The sequence below is a fragment of the Nipponia nippon genome, unplaced genomic scaffold (assembly GCF_047370975.1).
Source record: "Nipponia nippon isolate SJK-2023a ecotype South Korea unplaced genomic scaffold, ASM4737097v1 scaffold_5, whole genome shotgun sequence".
Taxonomy (NCBI): domain Eukaryota; kingdom Metazoa; phylum Chordata; class Aves; order Pelecaniformes; family Threskiornithidae; genus Nipponia; species Nipponia nippon.
The window spans coordinates 37761673-37778916 of NW_028262369.1; the positions used below are offsets into that span (position 1 = coordinate 37761673).

At 39.7% G+C, this 17244-nt stretch overlaps 1 protein-coding gene across 1 annotated transcript in view; it reads right to left on the reverse strand.

The window, feature by feature from the left end:
- The window catches only part of LOC148052134 (uncharacterized), a 79810-nt gene that overhangs the window by 34636 nt on the left and 27930 nt on the right, over positions 1–17244 (reverse strand). The window contains exon 3 of the mRNA XM_087730322.1: positions 10965–11012. Coding sequence (XP_087586448.1) covers positions 10965–11012 — 48 coding nt within the window. The remainder of the gene's footprint in view (positions 1–10964; positions 11013–17244) is intronic.

The following is a 17244-nucleotide window of genomic DNA, read 5'->3' on the forward strand; positions in this document are numbered from 1 at the left end:
ATGGTGCATTTTCCTATGATACAACTGAGTAGTGCAGCATATTTGATGATGTAACTAAAAAGAGACAGTAAACAGCTCTCAGTCCTATTTCTTCCAGCATTATTCTGTAGTGATCTGAAAAGTTCCGCCTTGCAATTTAAAACAGAAAACATCTTATGAAAGAAACATAAGTAACTTCAGCGCTGAGAACAGAGGGTCTCTGTCCCTCTTTCTATGTCTCTATTTTACAAAGTAGAACACAGAAGTGAAAGATAGGAGAACTCTTCTTATTTGCTACCATTTCAATAATTGAGAAACATATCTCAGCTCAAGTACACAATTTTCCAAGTTTCCTTCGGAAAAAATACAGTTGTAAGGTGCCCAAAAGCATGTTATTACAGAACAGTGGTTTATTAGGTGCTCTCAACAGGTCCACTGTAATTAAAAATAGGGTCACATCTATGGAAAGTAATCCAGGTGCACAGGTGCCTCCATTTGTCTCCTTTACAGTGTTAGCCATGTAAAGTTCAAGAAGTGCATGGATATAACTTAGAAACCTAATTAGGCCATTAGAAGTAAATTCCATTTAAAAAAAAAACCCTTCAGCTTTAACGATAAACTGCAGCCATTTCAAATTTAATACTGCACTAGCAAGTAATGCTACCATTGAATAATTCAGCATTCTGTAACATAAGGCGAGACGAGAGGAATGAAAAAGTGCGATTGCTATTTTCATTATGATGTGCCTTTTTGGAAGGTATAGTATAAACCTCATATCAGTGACACTAATTATTTTGGCATCTTACTGGCAGTCACAATTAGACAAAATGTAGAAATTTCTAAGAGCAAAACAAGTTCTTGGCTAGATTTCTTCAGCCCGATATACTTCAGACTTTTATTTATGGCTAAATTGAAGCTGGATGTCAAATCTGGGTCCCTTAGAACAAAATCTTAATAATTAACTGGCAAAACTGAACATGATCATTTCTGACACACCTACACTGGTAATTATTGCTTTGAGGCCATTTACTAGTGAAATTAATGTATTCATTGCCCTAACAAATTAGCATAACTCATACATAATGCCCCACATTTCAAGACCTTCCTAGAAAAACAACACTTAATACCGCAGAATGAAATGGCAAGGGCATTACATGGAGACAGTATTCACTGAATTACTACATGTTAAAACCACAATGGCTAAACGTTAGTTATAAAGCAAAATGTAAACACAATGTGGGTATTGAAACCATTAATAGTATAGTCAAGAGCATACAATCGATGATTATCTTTGCACTTCAAATAAGCACATATTACAATAGCAGTAACCATGGAATGTAATTAACTGGCTACTTTTAGAGATATGAAGTATGAAAAGGAGGCAGTGCTGAATCAGTTTCTTCTTCCTTCTCAAATTCATAATAAATACAGTGTGGCTACCGTGCTTTTTCACCCATATTTCCATTCAGATGGAATGCCTGGAAGTGGCTACAGCAGCCATAGGGTCAAGCAACAGCGAAAGACAGGATTAAATGCATTACCTTTGGAAATGACAAAAACATTAGCAGCAACCTACTGCCACTTTTAATCGGTAAGATTTTCTCACTTCAGTTTGGGAAAGAGATTCCCAAAGTTTTCTATCTTATCTTGCAGAACAGAGGTCAGGGGAGCAGACCACCACGTGGCTAGATGCAGTCCCAATTTGAGGGAGGGCAGGGGCGGAAAGCAAATCTGCTGTGCTGGCTCACCTGGCAGGCTGGGGGCTGCATTGAGGCCCCCAGGCAACAGACCTAACATGCACTGCCACTTACAGACCACTCGCAACCTATGACCTGCAGAGTGCCAGTGTGAGGCAGATTACAGAGGAGGAACCATTGCTTTTGAGTATGAATGATGTTATTTATGTACTTCAAATGATAAATTTACTTTGAAGGAGGACATGGGGCCAAAAACACAACAGGTTTGCAGAAATTCATCTAGGACTCTGCGTTGCACAGAATTCACTCCTGGCTCAGCTGTGGAGGGCTGAGAGCTAAGGATAACTTGACCAGGTCTTTCTTCCACACAACTGAGGAGCCAGGCCTTGATGCCAGTTACCGCAAAGTTACTTAGCTTGTGTTCTCTAGAATCATCTAAAAGTTGTTTCCTCCTGAGAAGCACCGAATAGGAGCATATTCTTGTGGCACCATCTTCTCCCTTCCTACACAAGCATAAATGCAAGGGAACGCAGAGTTCCTCAGCAGATCCTCAACTGCATCAGTACCTATTGCTACAAAGGAATGCAATAAAAACTCCAAGGGGAAAATAACGGAATAATCACCTCAAGCATGGAGTTTCCTTGGAAATCCATCCACATGTGTTTGGCTCCTGCCCACAAGCATAAAGTTTTACATCTTAATTTATCAATGTTTTTATTCTATTCTACTATTCTATTCTACTATTACAAATGTAATTTGGATTCTCTTATTATCAGTACAAATGTCTGGGCTTTTTCAATCCTCTTAAGTGCTCGGCTCCCATGATATCTTATGGCAATGAGTTCTATATGCTAATTATGAGATGCATGAAGTTTCATTCGACAAGTTCTGCATTTCTTGCTTATCAAGTCATTCCCTTTCCCCTCCCAAACATTCCTCTCCTTTTTAGAGTTCTTCATTTTGTACCTTTCCTCGCTTTGAATTAAAAACCTAAGTCTCTCCTACAGTAAAGTCTTTCTTTGACTATCTCTGGGTTTCTTCTAACTTTCCATTTCTTCATTAATTTCTTTTTAAAATAGAAAACAACCAGAACATAAGATAGCGTGAGAGATTTTTCTAGCCCATCAAATTTGCTTTAGACACTGCAAACGTCCCAAAGCACATTTCAGAATAGTTTAAACCAGGCTAGTGGTGGATTCCCAGTGTTGAACCACAGAAGTTATTGTGCTCTCTCTCCCAAAGACATGAAACCTAATTATATTGTGGCCACTATTACTAAGCATACATGCCTCATCTACCTTGAGGCAATTTATGTATGATTGAGAGCTCTCCATTTATGCCTGTCTGAAGAACTAGCTGATCTTCAGTGTAATCGTCTGCATTGTCAAGAAACTAGTTCTTTGAATCTTGCCCTGTTGTCACATACAACCATTTTATAGATGGGTAAATGCTACTTCTGATATTCCTCACAACTACACAGGTGGGGAACAATTTTCAGTTACACTAACCCTTTACACTCAAGCAGTAGGTCTCTATGCATTTCTGTCTACATTATATAATGCCAGAGTAACGGCAAGCAACATTAGTGAGAACAAGAATCAGGTATCAGGTCTCCAACATCATTTCATCGAGCAGGCAACAAGTAGTATCAACTTACCATTATTTTTTGTGAATTTTCTCCTGATTTAAAAAAAACTCCATGCCAATGACCTTACACAGAACTTACAATATTCCTAAAACATTTAAAAACACTATACTAGAAGAACAGCAGTTCCCTGTCAAGTTATTCTATGCCCTTTCATTGAGAAATATTAGATGGTTGGATCACAGAAAAGCTACACCCCATCCTCATGGCTGGTCTGTTTTACATCGTGTATAGCCATGTACTGAAAAACTCCAGCATCTGATCTATTCTGTCGAGCTAATAATTATGTACTACAATATTGCATTTGTATCAACTGTTTGAGTTGCACTTACTTTGTGAAGGTCAGTCTTCTTCCATCCCCAGGCACGTAGTTCACCTACTTTTAAGTCTCTCATTGGTATATAGATTTCATTTTTGGCGCCATGCCTACTTTTAGTTAATTCCTTTGACACATTGTTACTTCCCTCAAATATGCCTCTGCAACCTTTCTTCCTCCAGGTCAGCTGTAATTTCTGTCCTATCATTTACTACTGGATACAGTGTTACCTTTGTATTACTGACATTCCTAGCAGATGTCTTTGTCTGACCCAAGTGCTCCTCACCACCTGTCGCCTTGCTTCCAGGTTTGGCTATAAATAATCCTCCCCTTGCTGGTTTGACTATAAATAATCCCCTCCCCACCCTGTTGGTTTTTGGAGTCAGCTGGTTCCAATTTGGGCAAGGTGGAGCTTCCCTTTCCTGTACAGAGTTACAGTTACCTCTCCTCATTGTGTTACCCGCACGGAAATCCTACCACTGCACAAAACCACAAGTATAATAGAAATTTATCAGTAGGTCCCTAAATCAAATCTTTTGCCTGTTCACCTACATTTTAATTCTAGCACTTCTCACATGTACCTCCCAAAGTTACCACAGTATGCACAAGAGGCACTCAGGCTGTGCTTATGATTAAGTTCACCTCTGCTTACCTTGCTTCCCACAGAAAGGCCACCATGGCTACCTTGTGGACAAGTCCCACAGGGCAACCTCAGCTACCCGCCTTGCACATATGAATGTGCCTGTGGACCAGGGCAGGTCACAGCGCTGTGGTTCTCTCCAGCCTTCATCTGTTCTAGCCCACATGGTAACTATATGTGCCACAATCAGCGTCTGGATACGAAGGCAGATGGAGTCCTTCTTACAGAGGACCCCAATGTCACCTTCCTGAGACTGCCTGAAGCAGGGTATGTTGAAGATGTCTCAAGACAATGTGGAAACAAAGCCATGATCTTGTGAGCTCTGTAAACTCCAGGTCTCTCCCAGCACAGGTGCTTTGCATATTTGCTCTATGAGCTGCAATTAGATCCTGACAGACACTTGTCTGAGGTGCCCAGAAATTGTTCCCCTGAAGCTCGCATACCTACTGCTCAGGGTAACTGTTTTTTCTTCACTACTCACCATATAAGACCTGACATTTTAATACACATTTTGCACATTTCAGAAGCAAACAAATGCATTAAACACACCACAGCAGTTTCAATATGAACTGTAGTGGGGGACATGGTGCCTTGGTGCACCTTTTTTTTTTTTTTTTTAAAGATAAGGCAGAGGAATGCTTCAGGCAGACTAGGGTGGCTAGGGGGAATTAAGAGGGAATTGTAGAGTCAGTCCACATACCAGCAGCCAGGACTTAAAAGGCTGTCCACTGACAGCTCCTATAGGAGGAAGGGAGGGAAGGAGGAAGACAAACAAACAAGAAACAACCCATCACCAAAAAAAAAATCAGAACAGCCTAGGAGAAGTTAAATCCAATTGAAAGAGGCACATAATTTTTCATGATGGACTGCCTCCCAAAGTTTTGGCACACCACTTCTTTGAGGAGGCTACTTCACATTCCTCTTTTCAGAAAATAGTGTGTAGCTATACCAAGTAACTAATGCTACCTTTCAAGGTTTTGGCTGAAGAGTGTCCTACAGAGGATGGGACAAAAACAGGCAATACCAGAACTGGACATGAAAAAATATTCTGTGTTTATGGCATCCTCAGGAAAAGCAACGATTGCAGCAGTAGCAATAGGCCACCTGCAGCAAGATAAGCAGTAAGTGAGAATTAAAGAGGAAAGAAAGTGCTGACTGACTTTCTCAAAGCCATTAAAGACTTGACTGGAGCCAGAAACAAGCGATGGATTTGCTGGGGTGTGTCTCTTTCACATCTTCAGTAAAAATTTAGAGGAAAAGCAGAGATTAAGGAGTGACTGAGTCTGTGGAAAAGAGCTGGTGAGAGAAAGCATAGTAAAATCCTGACAAGATATAGATGCCTGTATTCATTCAATGGCATTATGCCACCTTACATGCAGTGAAGACCTGTATTTAGTGACAGTATTATTTAACCTAGACAGAGGCATTCCTCCGATAGGGGTTAACCTGGACAGAGCCAGTGGGCAGCCGTGTCCCTACATGCAACTGGAGGCACTAATGCTGCATAGCTGGAGGAACTCTGCATGACCTTAAAGGCTGTACATACAAGTCTTGCCTGCAAAACCCGTGAGAACTTTTCCTGCTACGATTATAAACTTTACTAAGTTAGACTCTCACAGAGTTATATAACCCTATGTGGTAGTTAATGAAGTGCTGGATGTAAGAAAAATAACTGTAATGTTATTTTGCCCCTGGTATGCTTTGCCTTACAAGGATTAAACCTAGAGCTAATTCACTTGTGTTTTGTGATCTCTATCATGCTGCAATAATAATACTTAGCACTTTACAGCACTTTTCACTTATAAAAAGTGCTTTACAAACATTATCTAATTATTAATCTTCACAACAGTCCTGTGATACAGGTATACAGGTCAATTTAATGTTCTGTTTTAATAAACTACTAGCACTTTAGTAAATTGAAAAGTATAAAACATTAAATTCACTTAAGAGAAACAAAAGTTAGGGAACAAATTGCAGTTCTCCCTACAACATTCTAGGTGGGCAATTCACACAGCAAAGTGTCAGTGGTCACTACCTCTGAGGTTGTCAGAGAATAGTCTATATAGCCAATATTTCAATTAAGTAGCTGAGAGACTCTTTTTTTTTTTCAGATGATAACACGAATAATGTGAACGAAGAGGCACTCTACCAGAGCAGCTGAGGTCCCTTGATCAAGGCCACACTATACCAAGTTCTGTACAAACAAAACATAGTAGTCCCTACCCTACAGTGTTTGGGATCTAGGCATAAAACAAGCGAAAGAGATAGAGAATGGGAGGAAATAAGTACAGTTAGGCAGCAATCATTACTCTCCAAACTACATCTGCCTACACAAACATATGCAGAGCCATTTTATGCCAGTATACTCGCCATCTCATTAGTCCTCTGAAGTTCTCTCCATTGATACAGCTCAGACTTCAGTTGTTTGTGATCAAAGGCAGGACAAGAGTTTGGCATTTGGTAAACGCATCATCATACAACTTAGTTACATTACCACAAACTGAGTTTTCCACAAGGTCACCGTTTCATGCAGCGCATGGCATGGACTTGTCTGCGGGAAGAATCAATGCAGGGCAAGAGGCTGCTGCCTGTCGATGAGAAGGGCTGCCCAGTGCACTGCCATCCCCCAGGTTCACAGTTATGTAATCAGTGAGGAATGCAGGAAGACGGGGGAAAAAAAAAGACGACAGTCTCCTACTTAAGGCAGTTTAAAAGTTGCCCTGAAGAGTCTAGAGTCTACACCTGCTTTTGTCACAAGACAGTCTATGAGATACAGGACAAGTTTCTTAAAACCACGCGTTTCACACAAGGTCATCTATCAATTGTATGTTCCTCATGTGCTCTGTGCCCGACTTGAAACCTGGGGTCGACCTTGCTTAAAGTGCTGATCACTCACAAATGCAGCTGAAGTTAAAGGGAGCTGTGCTTTCAGTTTACTACCCAATGTTAAATATTCTGAAAAAGATTGGAGCAGGATGTCTCAAGACTGGATTCCCAAATTAGTAGATACTTTCAACCTTGAATTACTGTGTCCCAGTCTCCATCTGTCAAATGAGGACAATAATTCCTCCTCATTTCACCGGGGTGTTGTGAAAATAACTTCATTAATGGTTTGTGAAGCACTGTAGTGTTGAGTGCTATGTGGAAACCTAGGAGGAAATTAATAATTCTGTCTCTGGAGCAAGTTTTGAAAAGCATGCAATAAAAAGGGCCTGAAGGCACACACTTAACAGAAGAGAAAAAATAAAATATTGGATTCAAAATATTTGAACTGCTCATTAAGTGAGTGCTGTCCATGCTTTATCCAGCAGATTTCACCCTGATTTTAAACTCTCAACTTGCAATCTCAGTTTTCATTTGTAAATTATCAGGTTTCTAAAAATTCAGAGCTATCCAGCTCTCCACAAATGCCATAGCATGGAATCCTACTGCTGAGCCCCTGGCTCACTAGTATCACTGGCAACATTCAGAGTCACCGTACAGACCTCTATCATTTCAGCTCACGGAATAAAGCAAGAATAGCATCTTTCTCAACAGGAACCAGTACTTCAAGGACAGAAGATCACACTTTGACAATAAATTTTGATGGTATTTTGAAGTAACAAAAGAAAGATGCAAATTGGGGGGGGGAATTGCTCAAAATTTTAGAGAGAGCAATACATATTCACTTCCTTTCCAGAAAAAGCCAAACCATTTTGATCATAGTCATTCCAAATGTGTTGCCCCAGGAGGAAGCCCAACATGGAAAATATCAACCCCAGAGGGTTAAAGTCTGTGATGATTAAAAATAAATTTTAAAAAATCTTGTTTACAGTAGTTTATAAAGTGAGAATTTTCAGGCAATCTTGATGGCAGTCAATATTTTCTGCCCAACCTAGAATACACATGCACACACTGTTCTACAGAGTGTTTTGCTTGCTGTGCAACTTATTTTAATTCTCTCCTAGCATGTCTTCTTCAGTGCTGAGGGGGTTTTTATTATTTATTTATTTTTATTATACACCCCCTGGCTGTTTCTTATATGGAGAGGATAGTATTCCTTAGTTTCCCTTAAATAATATGCAGATGATTAATCACTCTGGCACCCAGGAAAGATATGTCAGGTAAAGTAAACATTCTGAAAAGAATGAACCCTTGAGCTATCCCTGCCAAATACTCTTACCTGGAACTGTCACAATGATTGTGGTGCAACCAAAGAAGGAGCCTTTGATGACTGAGGAGTTATCCGAATTAGTAAACTGCTTGGTGAGTAGGAAAATTCATACTGCCAGTTAGTTTAAAGAAGTGGCATTTAATAGAAATGATAGAACCAGAGGGCTGCCTTTCCTGACTACAACATTGAGGCTATCACATGTTTTTAAAAATGCAAGTGAGAGAAAACTGCTATTGGCTGCTTTACTGCCTCTTGTCCAATGTGCTTAAATAGTACAAATGTAATGGCTGCTTTTTGGCTGAACAACATTATACTGATATGGTTTATAAGGGGCTGAAGCTAAAACTAGAACTGCCGCTCCCCCAATACCAACATAGAAAAAAGGACATCCAGTGCACCACATCCCTTCTAAAATCCAGACTTTATAAAAACCAGGTGGGTAGAACAGTGTTTTACATTTAAGATTCTCAAAAAAAAAAAAAAAATCCTGAATATTGTGATGTTACTCGCAACATGAAAGAGGACACAATCTGTTTTAGGTGTGCTATGGCACAAATGACTTTGTTCTTTTAAGTTAAGAACTATTCTTGTGTGCATATCAAGTCAAATCTCCTTCTTAACCTAATGTTGGCCACTCAGTCTGGAGAGCAATTTTACCCTCATTCTAAAGTAATGCTTGCAATATCCTCTCCATACTTTGATTTTTTGTTCTTAGCTGCCAGTATTCCTATTTTATGTGCTTCACCTGTATTTTGATGCCAAGTCCAGTCACCTGAGTAACAATTCTGATGCCCTGAAAGCTGCAGTGCAGAGTGATGTGAGGATCAAAAGAGGACCCTGTCTGGATTAATGGAAGTTTGAAGCCTAACAGATCAGACATATCTGGCATGTAATCTGTGGCTGTGTTTGAGAGACAAACACCCCATCTCCCCCAGAGATTTGGGGGGCAGCCCAGAGGAAGAGCAGACAGCATACAGGCAGGCTGAGGGACAGCAAAGGCACACAAATCTCGTCTACTTGAGAAACATTCTCCCATCCTGAACCTCATCTGTGAAAACTGAACTCCATCCTGTCACCAACAGATTACTGTTAAAGAAGAAATGATCCTAAGCAAAATATGTGGGAAGGCAGAGTCCACTTACATGGTTACAAAACTGAATCACAGCGTTAAGCCCCTTCACAACCTGTCCACAATACTATTGTACAATACCAAATACAATACCTCAGACAAGAAATAAGTAATGTCTCAGCAGTAGGCTTAAAGCTCCTGGTTTGTCAGGGCAAAGTTTAAAAAGTAACTTAAAATGGACAGTTTATTTCTCCTCTTGCCATAATTCCTTACAATAGTTCTTCATCCACAGTGGCCTCCTTGTTATCAAGCAGCTGATACTTCCCTCTTCCAGACGTATTCCCCTATACTTTGTGCTATAGACAGTAATGCTTTGTTTAGTCCTCACAGGCATCTGGAATATAGGCCTGTGGAAAGCAGCTGGGAGCTGCACATGCAGAAATGCCTGTGCTGGAGCTGAAAAGAGCAAACCCACTTCAAAGGAGCAATGGAGAGAGTCAGAAATTGGTCGGACAAGAAGGATGATGTGAGGAAAGGGAAAAGATAATGGGAGCTGTGGTTTGCATGTGACACTCATAATTATAAGCAGCTAGCAACAGTGTCCTCCCAGGTGGGCTGCATCTGACTGATGTTAGTAGAAGCTCCTTGGAGCACAGGGTCCAGCAAAAAATTTCCGTAATTTATTCTGATGGTAAAATATTCCTAATCTGATAATATGCCGCTAGCAAGAATCAGTGAGAGTTAGAGAAAAATCGCAAGCCATATTTGTCTATCAACTCACTTATGTTGTTTCACATAAACTAAAACTTCTAATATGATCAGCTACTTATTTCTTCACAGACACACCTCTGAAGTATACAATTCAGTAACATACTTCAGAAAAATAGCATCTATTACACAATAAAGAGAGATGCAAGCTCCTTCCTTTGCTTTTCAAGTAATTAATCTCATTACTCCCAAATTAGAGGAACATTCCCTTTAAAATAACAGAGTAAATCCACCCTCTTATTTGTTCTGAAGGCAGGGGAAGAGAACATCTTATATTATGTTTCTCTATGGCAGGAGACAGCTCATCAGAGAAGGTTGAGGTGTACACAATGACAGAAGAGAAGAGGGAATTCACACACAAAACTGTAGCTGAGGAAACAACAGGTTGAACTCTATCTGGCGTGTGAAGATGACTTACGGACCTGGAAGCCTGTGCTTCAATAAAGAGATTCAAGAGAGAGCTCATATGGAAAAATGACTTATTTCTCTAATATGGTTTTATGCCTTGAAAGTGGTCTGTCAACATTAGAATGAGTTACAGCTATGTGCTGTATTCTCCAACTCTGTGTCTGCCATTTTGCTAGTACTTCTAGAATACTGCCTAGACCTTATTCTCCTGATCTGCAGATTGTCAATTTCACATCAATAAATTCAACACTTTTGTCAAAAAAATTTGAATATAAGTTGTTTAACTTACCTGTGCTGTAAATACTTTGAGTGTCAGATTATCTCCCATTTGAAAACACTAGAAAAAAAACCACAAACAACAAAACAGACAGTTAGTAATTAAACGTATTTAAAGATTATCTTGTCCAGCCAAGTATACATAAAACCTCCTAGTATCATCATCCTGGCAGGATTAAGGAATAGCAAGGCCAGATCTGTAATGAAAAGTGAACGTCTTGTCACCCTGAAACCTGGCTCATATTTGATAATTGACACCTTTCTTCCATGTAAAGTTTTCATATTATGCAAACACTTACATACTCTGAGTCAATATGGTATAGAAAGATAAGCTTGAAATACATTACGGACAATCAGCATAAACGAGAGTTCAGGACCCCTGGGCCCCTCTGAGCCTTTGGAAACAATCAACGTTTATGGTGGTTAGCCATTGCCTCAAGGGAAATATACTCAGCTTTGGTGAGAAAATGCACTCAAAGCGTCATGAGCTTTTGTAGCAGAAGCATGACCTGCAAAGGCACGACTGTCCTTCATAAACCAGCTTTTGAGAATATGATTATCAAATCCAAATTATACACCTTACAAATCCCAGACACACCCACATTGCAGACCTTGAAATAGAAAACCTGATTCTTACAGAAAAGTATAAGAATTTGTGTACCCCATTCAATCCACTTTAGATGAGGTTCAACAAAATGCTAAAAATAAGGTCCAACGAACTACTGAAGGCAGAATACTATTTCTTGAAAATTCTGAAGCTCTGCAAGACAGAGAAAGTTCACCAAAACAAAGGCAACTGCAGCCAGTCTCAAACACAGTCTGAAGCAGTCTTCAACTACTGAGAGCGTGCCAGACTCTTCTGAGAGGTGCACAAGTAACAGGATAAGAGATAACGGACGCCGAGTTGCAACAAGGAATATTGCAATGAAATATTGCTAAAAGGAAGAAAAAAAAAAAATCACAAGGATAGTAAAACACTAACAGGTAGGCCAGAGAGATTGTGCAATCCCTGCCCCTGGAGATGTTCAAAACTTGACAGGACCAGCCCTGAGGAACCTCATCAAAGTTGGCCTTGCTTTGAGCAAAGAGCTGGTACTCATGAAAGTGCCTCAATTCTTGCTGACTTGCTCGAGGGCTTGTAGCCTTCGCCCGACTCTGAGATGGGGTAGAGCAGGCCACTTCTAATGGTCAGAAGAGACTGAGATCTCGCTTCCCACAAAACAAGTACAAATTTTAACCTGGAAGAACCTTGATCTTTTGTGTATCAGAATTAATGGTGGTTCAAAGTACATCAATGAGTAGATCAAATAACTGAATAAGTTTTCTACAAAGGAAGACTAGCAGGCATAACTTCCCATCGTAACTGCATCTTCCACGTCAGAAAGACTGTGAAACAAGCATGTCACATGCTATTTCATAGACATATTAAACTACTTACTGTAGTGGCTTCCTTAAAATCCTGTAAAAGGTGAGATGTGGCACAGAATAGAGACAAAAATAAAATACTCTGCTGTGCTTATTTGGTTTCCAAACAGAAGCCCACAGAGGATGAGGAGAAGGCTCGAATGAAGAGGGGAGGCAGTTTAAGTTCATAGTAAGCATGACTTCATTGCAGAAACGCTGGAAACATCACATCATCTCAGATTTGTTAAATGAATTATCAATTCCTGAACATTCATGACAGATTGCCATACAGGTGGCTTAGATTTAGTATCAATTTTATGTAAGAAAGGGAAAGATTAGCTAACATATCTCCAGAAAATCTGAGGGCAGCCTTTGTGAAACTCTTCCTGTTACTCAAGGAGGAAACAAACACAACTTTTGAAGAAGTGTAACACTGAGGCACATACTGTTCTCAGAAGGTGACTTGCCTGTGATCTTGAAGGCTGAAGTAAGAGCCAGTTAAGATTTCAACTCCAAAATCAGAGGACTAGGTCCCAATAGTAGGAATCCAGTCAACATAATAACTCTGAAGAGAACATATTGTCTTATATGGGTTTTATAGTTCCTTCTACAGGCAACTCCAGAGACTATTAAACACAGAAACCAAACTAAAATGATCAGAATAGAGGGAACTTAATAGCAGATTGAAATTTGCAAGAAAGTTTTGAATACAAGATTACACTGAATAAAAAACACTAGGGTGGGTGACAGGAGAGATAACATAGGAATGAAATGAAACCACTTAAGGTTTATGAAGCATCTCTCTCTCACTGTTTTTTTCTTTTGTTACCTGACCTTCATGTTGCAGAGTTTCAGAAACCAGCATTTCAAACTGTCCATATTAGAAGTAACCCCTCCAGAGTATCCTCAGTTTAAATAAGGGTTTGGGTTTTTTTCGTTTGTTTTGGGGGTTTTGGGTTTGTTGTGGTTTGGGGTTTTTTTTTGTTTGTTTGGTTTTTTTTTAAGTTGTGCCTTCTGTGACGTGGCCACCAACGCACCAGATGAACCATGCCAGTCTCAGTCTTCCGTACCTCTCCTTGCTTCATCTCCAATGAGTCTTATATAAATCTTCCTGGCTGGAACTGTAGGTAGCCTGCATCATAGGGAACATTTTTCCCTTACTTCCTAGAATTCTATAATTTATAACATGACATTTAAACCAATATAAATTAGTAATTCAATCCCTATATTCCAATTTAATGAACTAGAGGCTTCATTGCTTTATTGTTTTGTGCCACTGGACCAATCGTTTGGTTTACAGATGGAATGTACTTCTTTGTTAATAAATAAATGCATAAAAAAATAAAGGTATCCTCAATGCAATTATGCTGATGTCCCTCAGGAACCAGAATGCAATTATTTAAAATATTATTTTCTTAGATTACTCTCAAGAAATTAAGGAAAGAAATATGAAATTTGTGTCCTTTTAGCTTAAGCTCATTTTAAGAGCAGCAACAGTGATGCAGTTAGTCCCCAGTGGCAACTGAGAGGCACTTAGCCAGAAAATTGTTATTGGATTACAGTTCCGGCTTCATAAAAACGTGGCTAAAGATCATTTTAGACATCTATGGAATGACCCATTGTCAAAACTGGTATGACAAACAAGTGACAAAGTTATTCTATTTGGCCATTTTGAGGATTTTTCAGATCACAAAGGTAACTTGGGGCTGTATCAGCCTACACAGTTTTGATTCAATTATAAAAATAACTCACAATAAGAAGAATTCTAGCATAAATAATTGAATCTCTCCGGAGGAAAAGAAAAATCCCCATGAACATGTGCATATACTTTCAAGTGTTCCTGATGGATAAAGAATTGTGAAGTGATAGGATGATCAGAAGTCAATTCTGATACGGAGAACTACCTTTCAAACTAACTGGTCTTCTTGATTAAAACAAACAAGACGAAAAGGGTACCAAAGGACACCGCATTATTTTTAACAATGCGCAAAACTGAAACCACTTAGATACCACTAAAGTTCATACGATCCTTTTCATTTCACTTTACAGTCTTTTTCAAACAGATGATTTCCTGGATGAGAATCCTGCCTCCCGTATTTTAATCTGCTGGTAAAAAAGAATAACTAATGTAAACATATATCAGATGCACATATGCATACTTCAATAAACGCAAACAAGAAATAAAACCCTTCACCTTTGCATTTGAGGTTACCAGTGACCACTGGCAACATAGTAAAAATGAGGACCTTAATCAGAAACCTAACATGGGATTTAATTTCTTCATGTAAGCTCTGTCATTTTTCTTCTCTGCCCATTACATGGTACGTCTTTGCTCGTGTAATTACATAATTAACATCCTCAGCACCTATTTCATCCCTTGTTAATTTTGCTAAATATAAATACAGACATGCTCAAGGAAACAAACTTAGCAAGTGAAGAAGCATAACCAATTTAAAGGAAGAAAAAATCTGTTTACATACGGATAATCAGTATGTATCACTGAGCATTACTAGATGCTTGTAATCCACATGATGGCTCTCTGACTAGAAGTGCCCGTGTAAGAACGGTTTTTGCTGGGATGACAGAGATCGCCTAAAAGTGTTGGTACAAGGAGGTCTTGGTTTGTTTGTCAGTAATCAGTCATCCAGCTTGTAGCACCAAAGGGCAATAGTGGCAGCTGGTAAACCACACTGATCTCACAACACTGTTGGTTCCCAAATCTTTTTTCCTGAAAATCAGAAGGATTGGGGATGAGGAGGGGAGATAAACTTGGCAGCTAAAGGCCCATAAGATTTTTGCAGTTTATCCTACAGACCAAAGCCACGTTACTTAACTGAGAGCACTGCATGACTATGACCATAATTCAATTGAAGATGTGAATTTGAAGATTAGGGGACTAGCAGAGGGTTCCTCCCTCACACCTCTGCCGTGAAAGAAGAGAGGAAAGTAGCAGAAAGTCTACAGTAAACAAAGAAGATTCTAGTTCCAACTGGGAAGTTCCCAAAGTTTTAATCAATCCACCCTTGGCGAGCAAATTGACAGTTTTATTTCTTCTTCCACAGTGTCCAAAAAGTAATTCTGTTCACCCTTGTGAGAAAGGAAAATTTCAGATGGGTTCCATTTAGTGGGGTCACAGAGACCAGATCTGTATTCATGCTAACATATGGATCCTCACATTTAGGGTCAGATTTTAAAAGTCTTACTCACAACAAAAATTACTTAGTTCCTTGAATGATACCACCAAGTCATGGAGGATGGTGTTATTAAATCAAAGTAAGAGGATCACTAACTGCTGTTTGCAACACAAACATACTTTCAAACTTACTGCTTCCGTACAGAAGGATACTGTTTCTCTATACAGATGCACAATGACATTTCATACAGCAGCTAGGGAAGAGAACTAGTCTGTTTTCAAAAATCCTTCTCATTAAGAGTCAGTATTGAACATGTTTCATGGCATTCACTAGGAAGTATAACCCTAAGCTATACCAAAGTCTGTCCCCAAGTATACTGTGCTAACCTGCTTATCTCCAGAATCTTGTTTAGTTATCCAAAAGTGTACAAGAAAGTGGAACAGTGCAGTTTGAACACCCCGATGCTGTCTCAGCAATTTCTGCTCCCAGCACATGCTATTTCAACAGCCAGTGATCACTGGAGTTAAAGTGCATGCAACCAGCTGAATAGGATGCAATTCTTATTCTTATGATGAATATCAGGGTCAGAGGTGAGTGCCAGATAACACATAGCAGATGTGGAGGGAGTAGAAGGAATTCTGTTTACTTTGGGTGACCACCTACGTTTCAAGGGGGGGTATTGGGGGGAAGCTAAAACTGCAAGATAAAGACTGTTTAAGGGACTGCATTGTACAATATTTTGCAGGACAAAGCTACATACTTGTACGTTAGCATGAACTATTGTTGAAATATAAGACACAGTCCAGCCCAAATTAACCACATGGAATGTGACTCTTCAGGAAACAAATGAGAGAAATCTTTTAAAAAAACATACTCCATACCAAGTGATCCATGCGATCACTTCAGCTGATATTGAAAAGTTGTATTTCTTTTTGTGTTGCCTCTATTTCTTTCCATTTCAGGATTTTTTTCAGGGACAAGCAGCAAAGCAGCCTTACCAAGTGGAAATGGAGAAAGTCTGACCTGAACCTGAGGGAAGTTCTAGATAGCCACTGCAAAGCCTCTGCAAGATGCACATGACAGCACATTTGCAATCTCTGATTATGGGACAAGAAAGTACTGCAAGTCGTTGCTAGCTGCTTGGGCTAGATCCCCAGCCCTGTAGCCCAGGTTGTGCAAAAGGGACCTGAAACTGCTCTAAACAGACAGTGGATGATTCTTCCAAAGATGATGCACGGAGCGGGAGATTTACAGGAACTCCTCAAGCTGGTAAAGCTATTAGCAGCCATTTAGCTGCTCAGCTATTCACAGCCCATGGTAAAACGTGAGGAACCTTTCTCCTCAGTACCATCATCTCTTAATTCCCAAGCAGCAAGGAGGCAGCCTTTGTGACTACATTCAGCTACTGTGAGAGACAGGTGAGAAGACTGATCACTTCAGGTATACCAATGAGCTTACTGTACAAAGAATGAACTTTGTTTCCCCTGCTCCCTCTTCCCCTCCCAAAGAAATCACGCAAGTCATTAAGCATCTTGATGTTTTCCATATGGATGTTTCTACAAGTTATAAGGTCAAAGTGGACCAGTTAGGAGAACTTAAGACCATCAGAAAGGACTGAAAAGGAGAAGGGGGGCAGGGAAAGCAGCTCACTTTTAAAAGAAAAAAAAAACAAACCAAACCACACACCCTCAAACCAAACTATCCTGGGACAAGTTGCATTTCTCAACATGCCAGAGACACCCACTTCCCAGACTA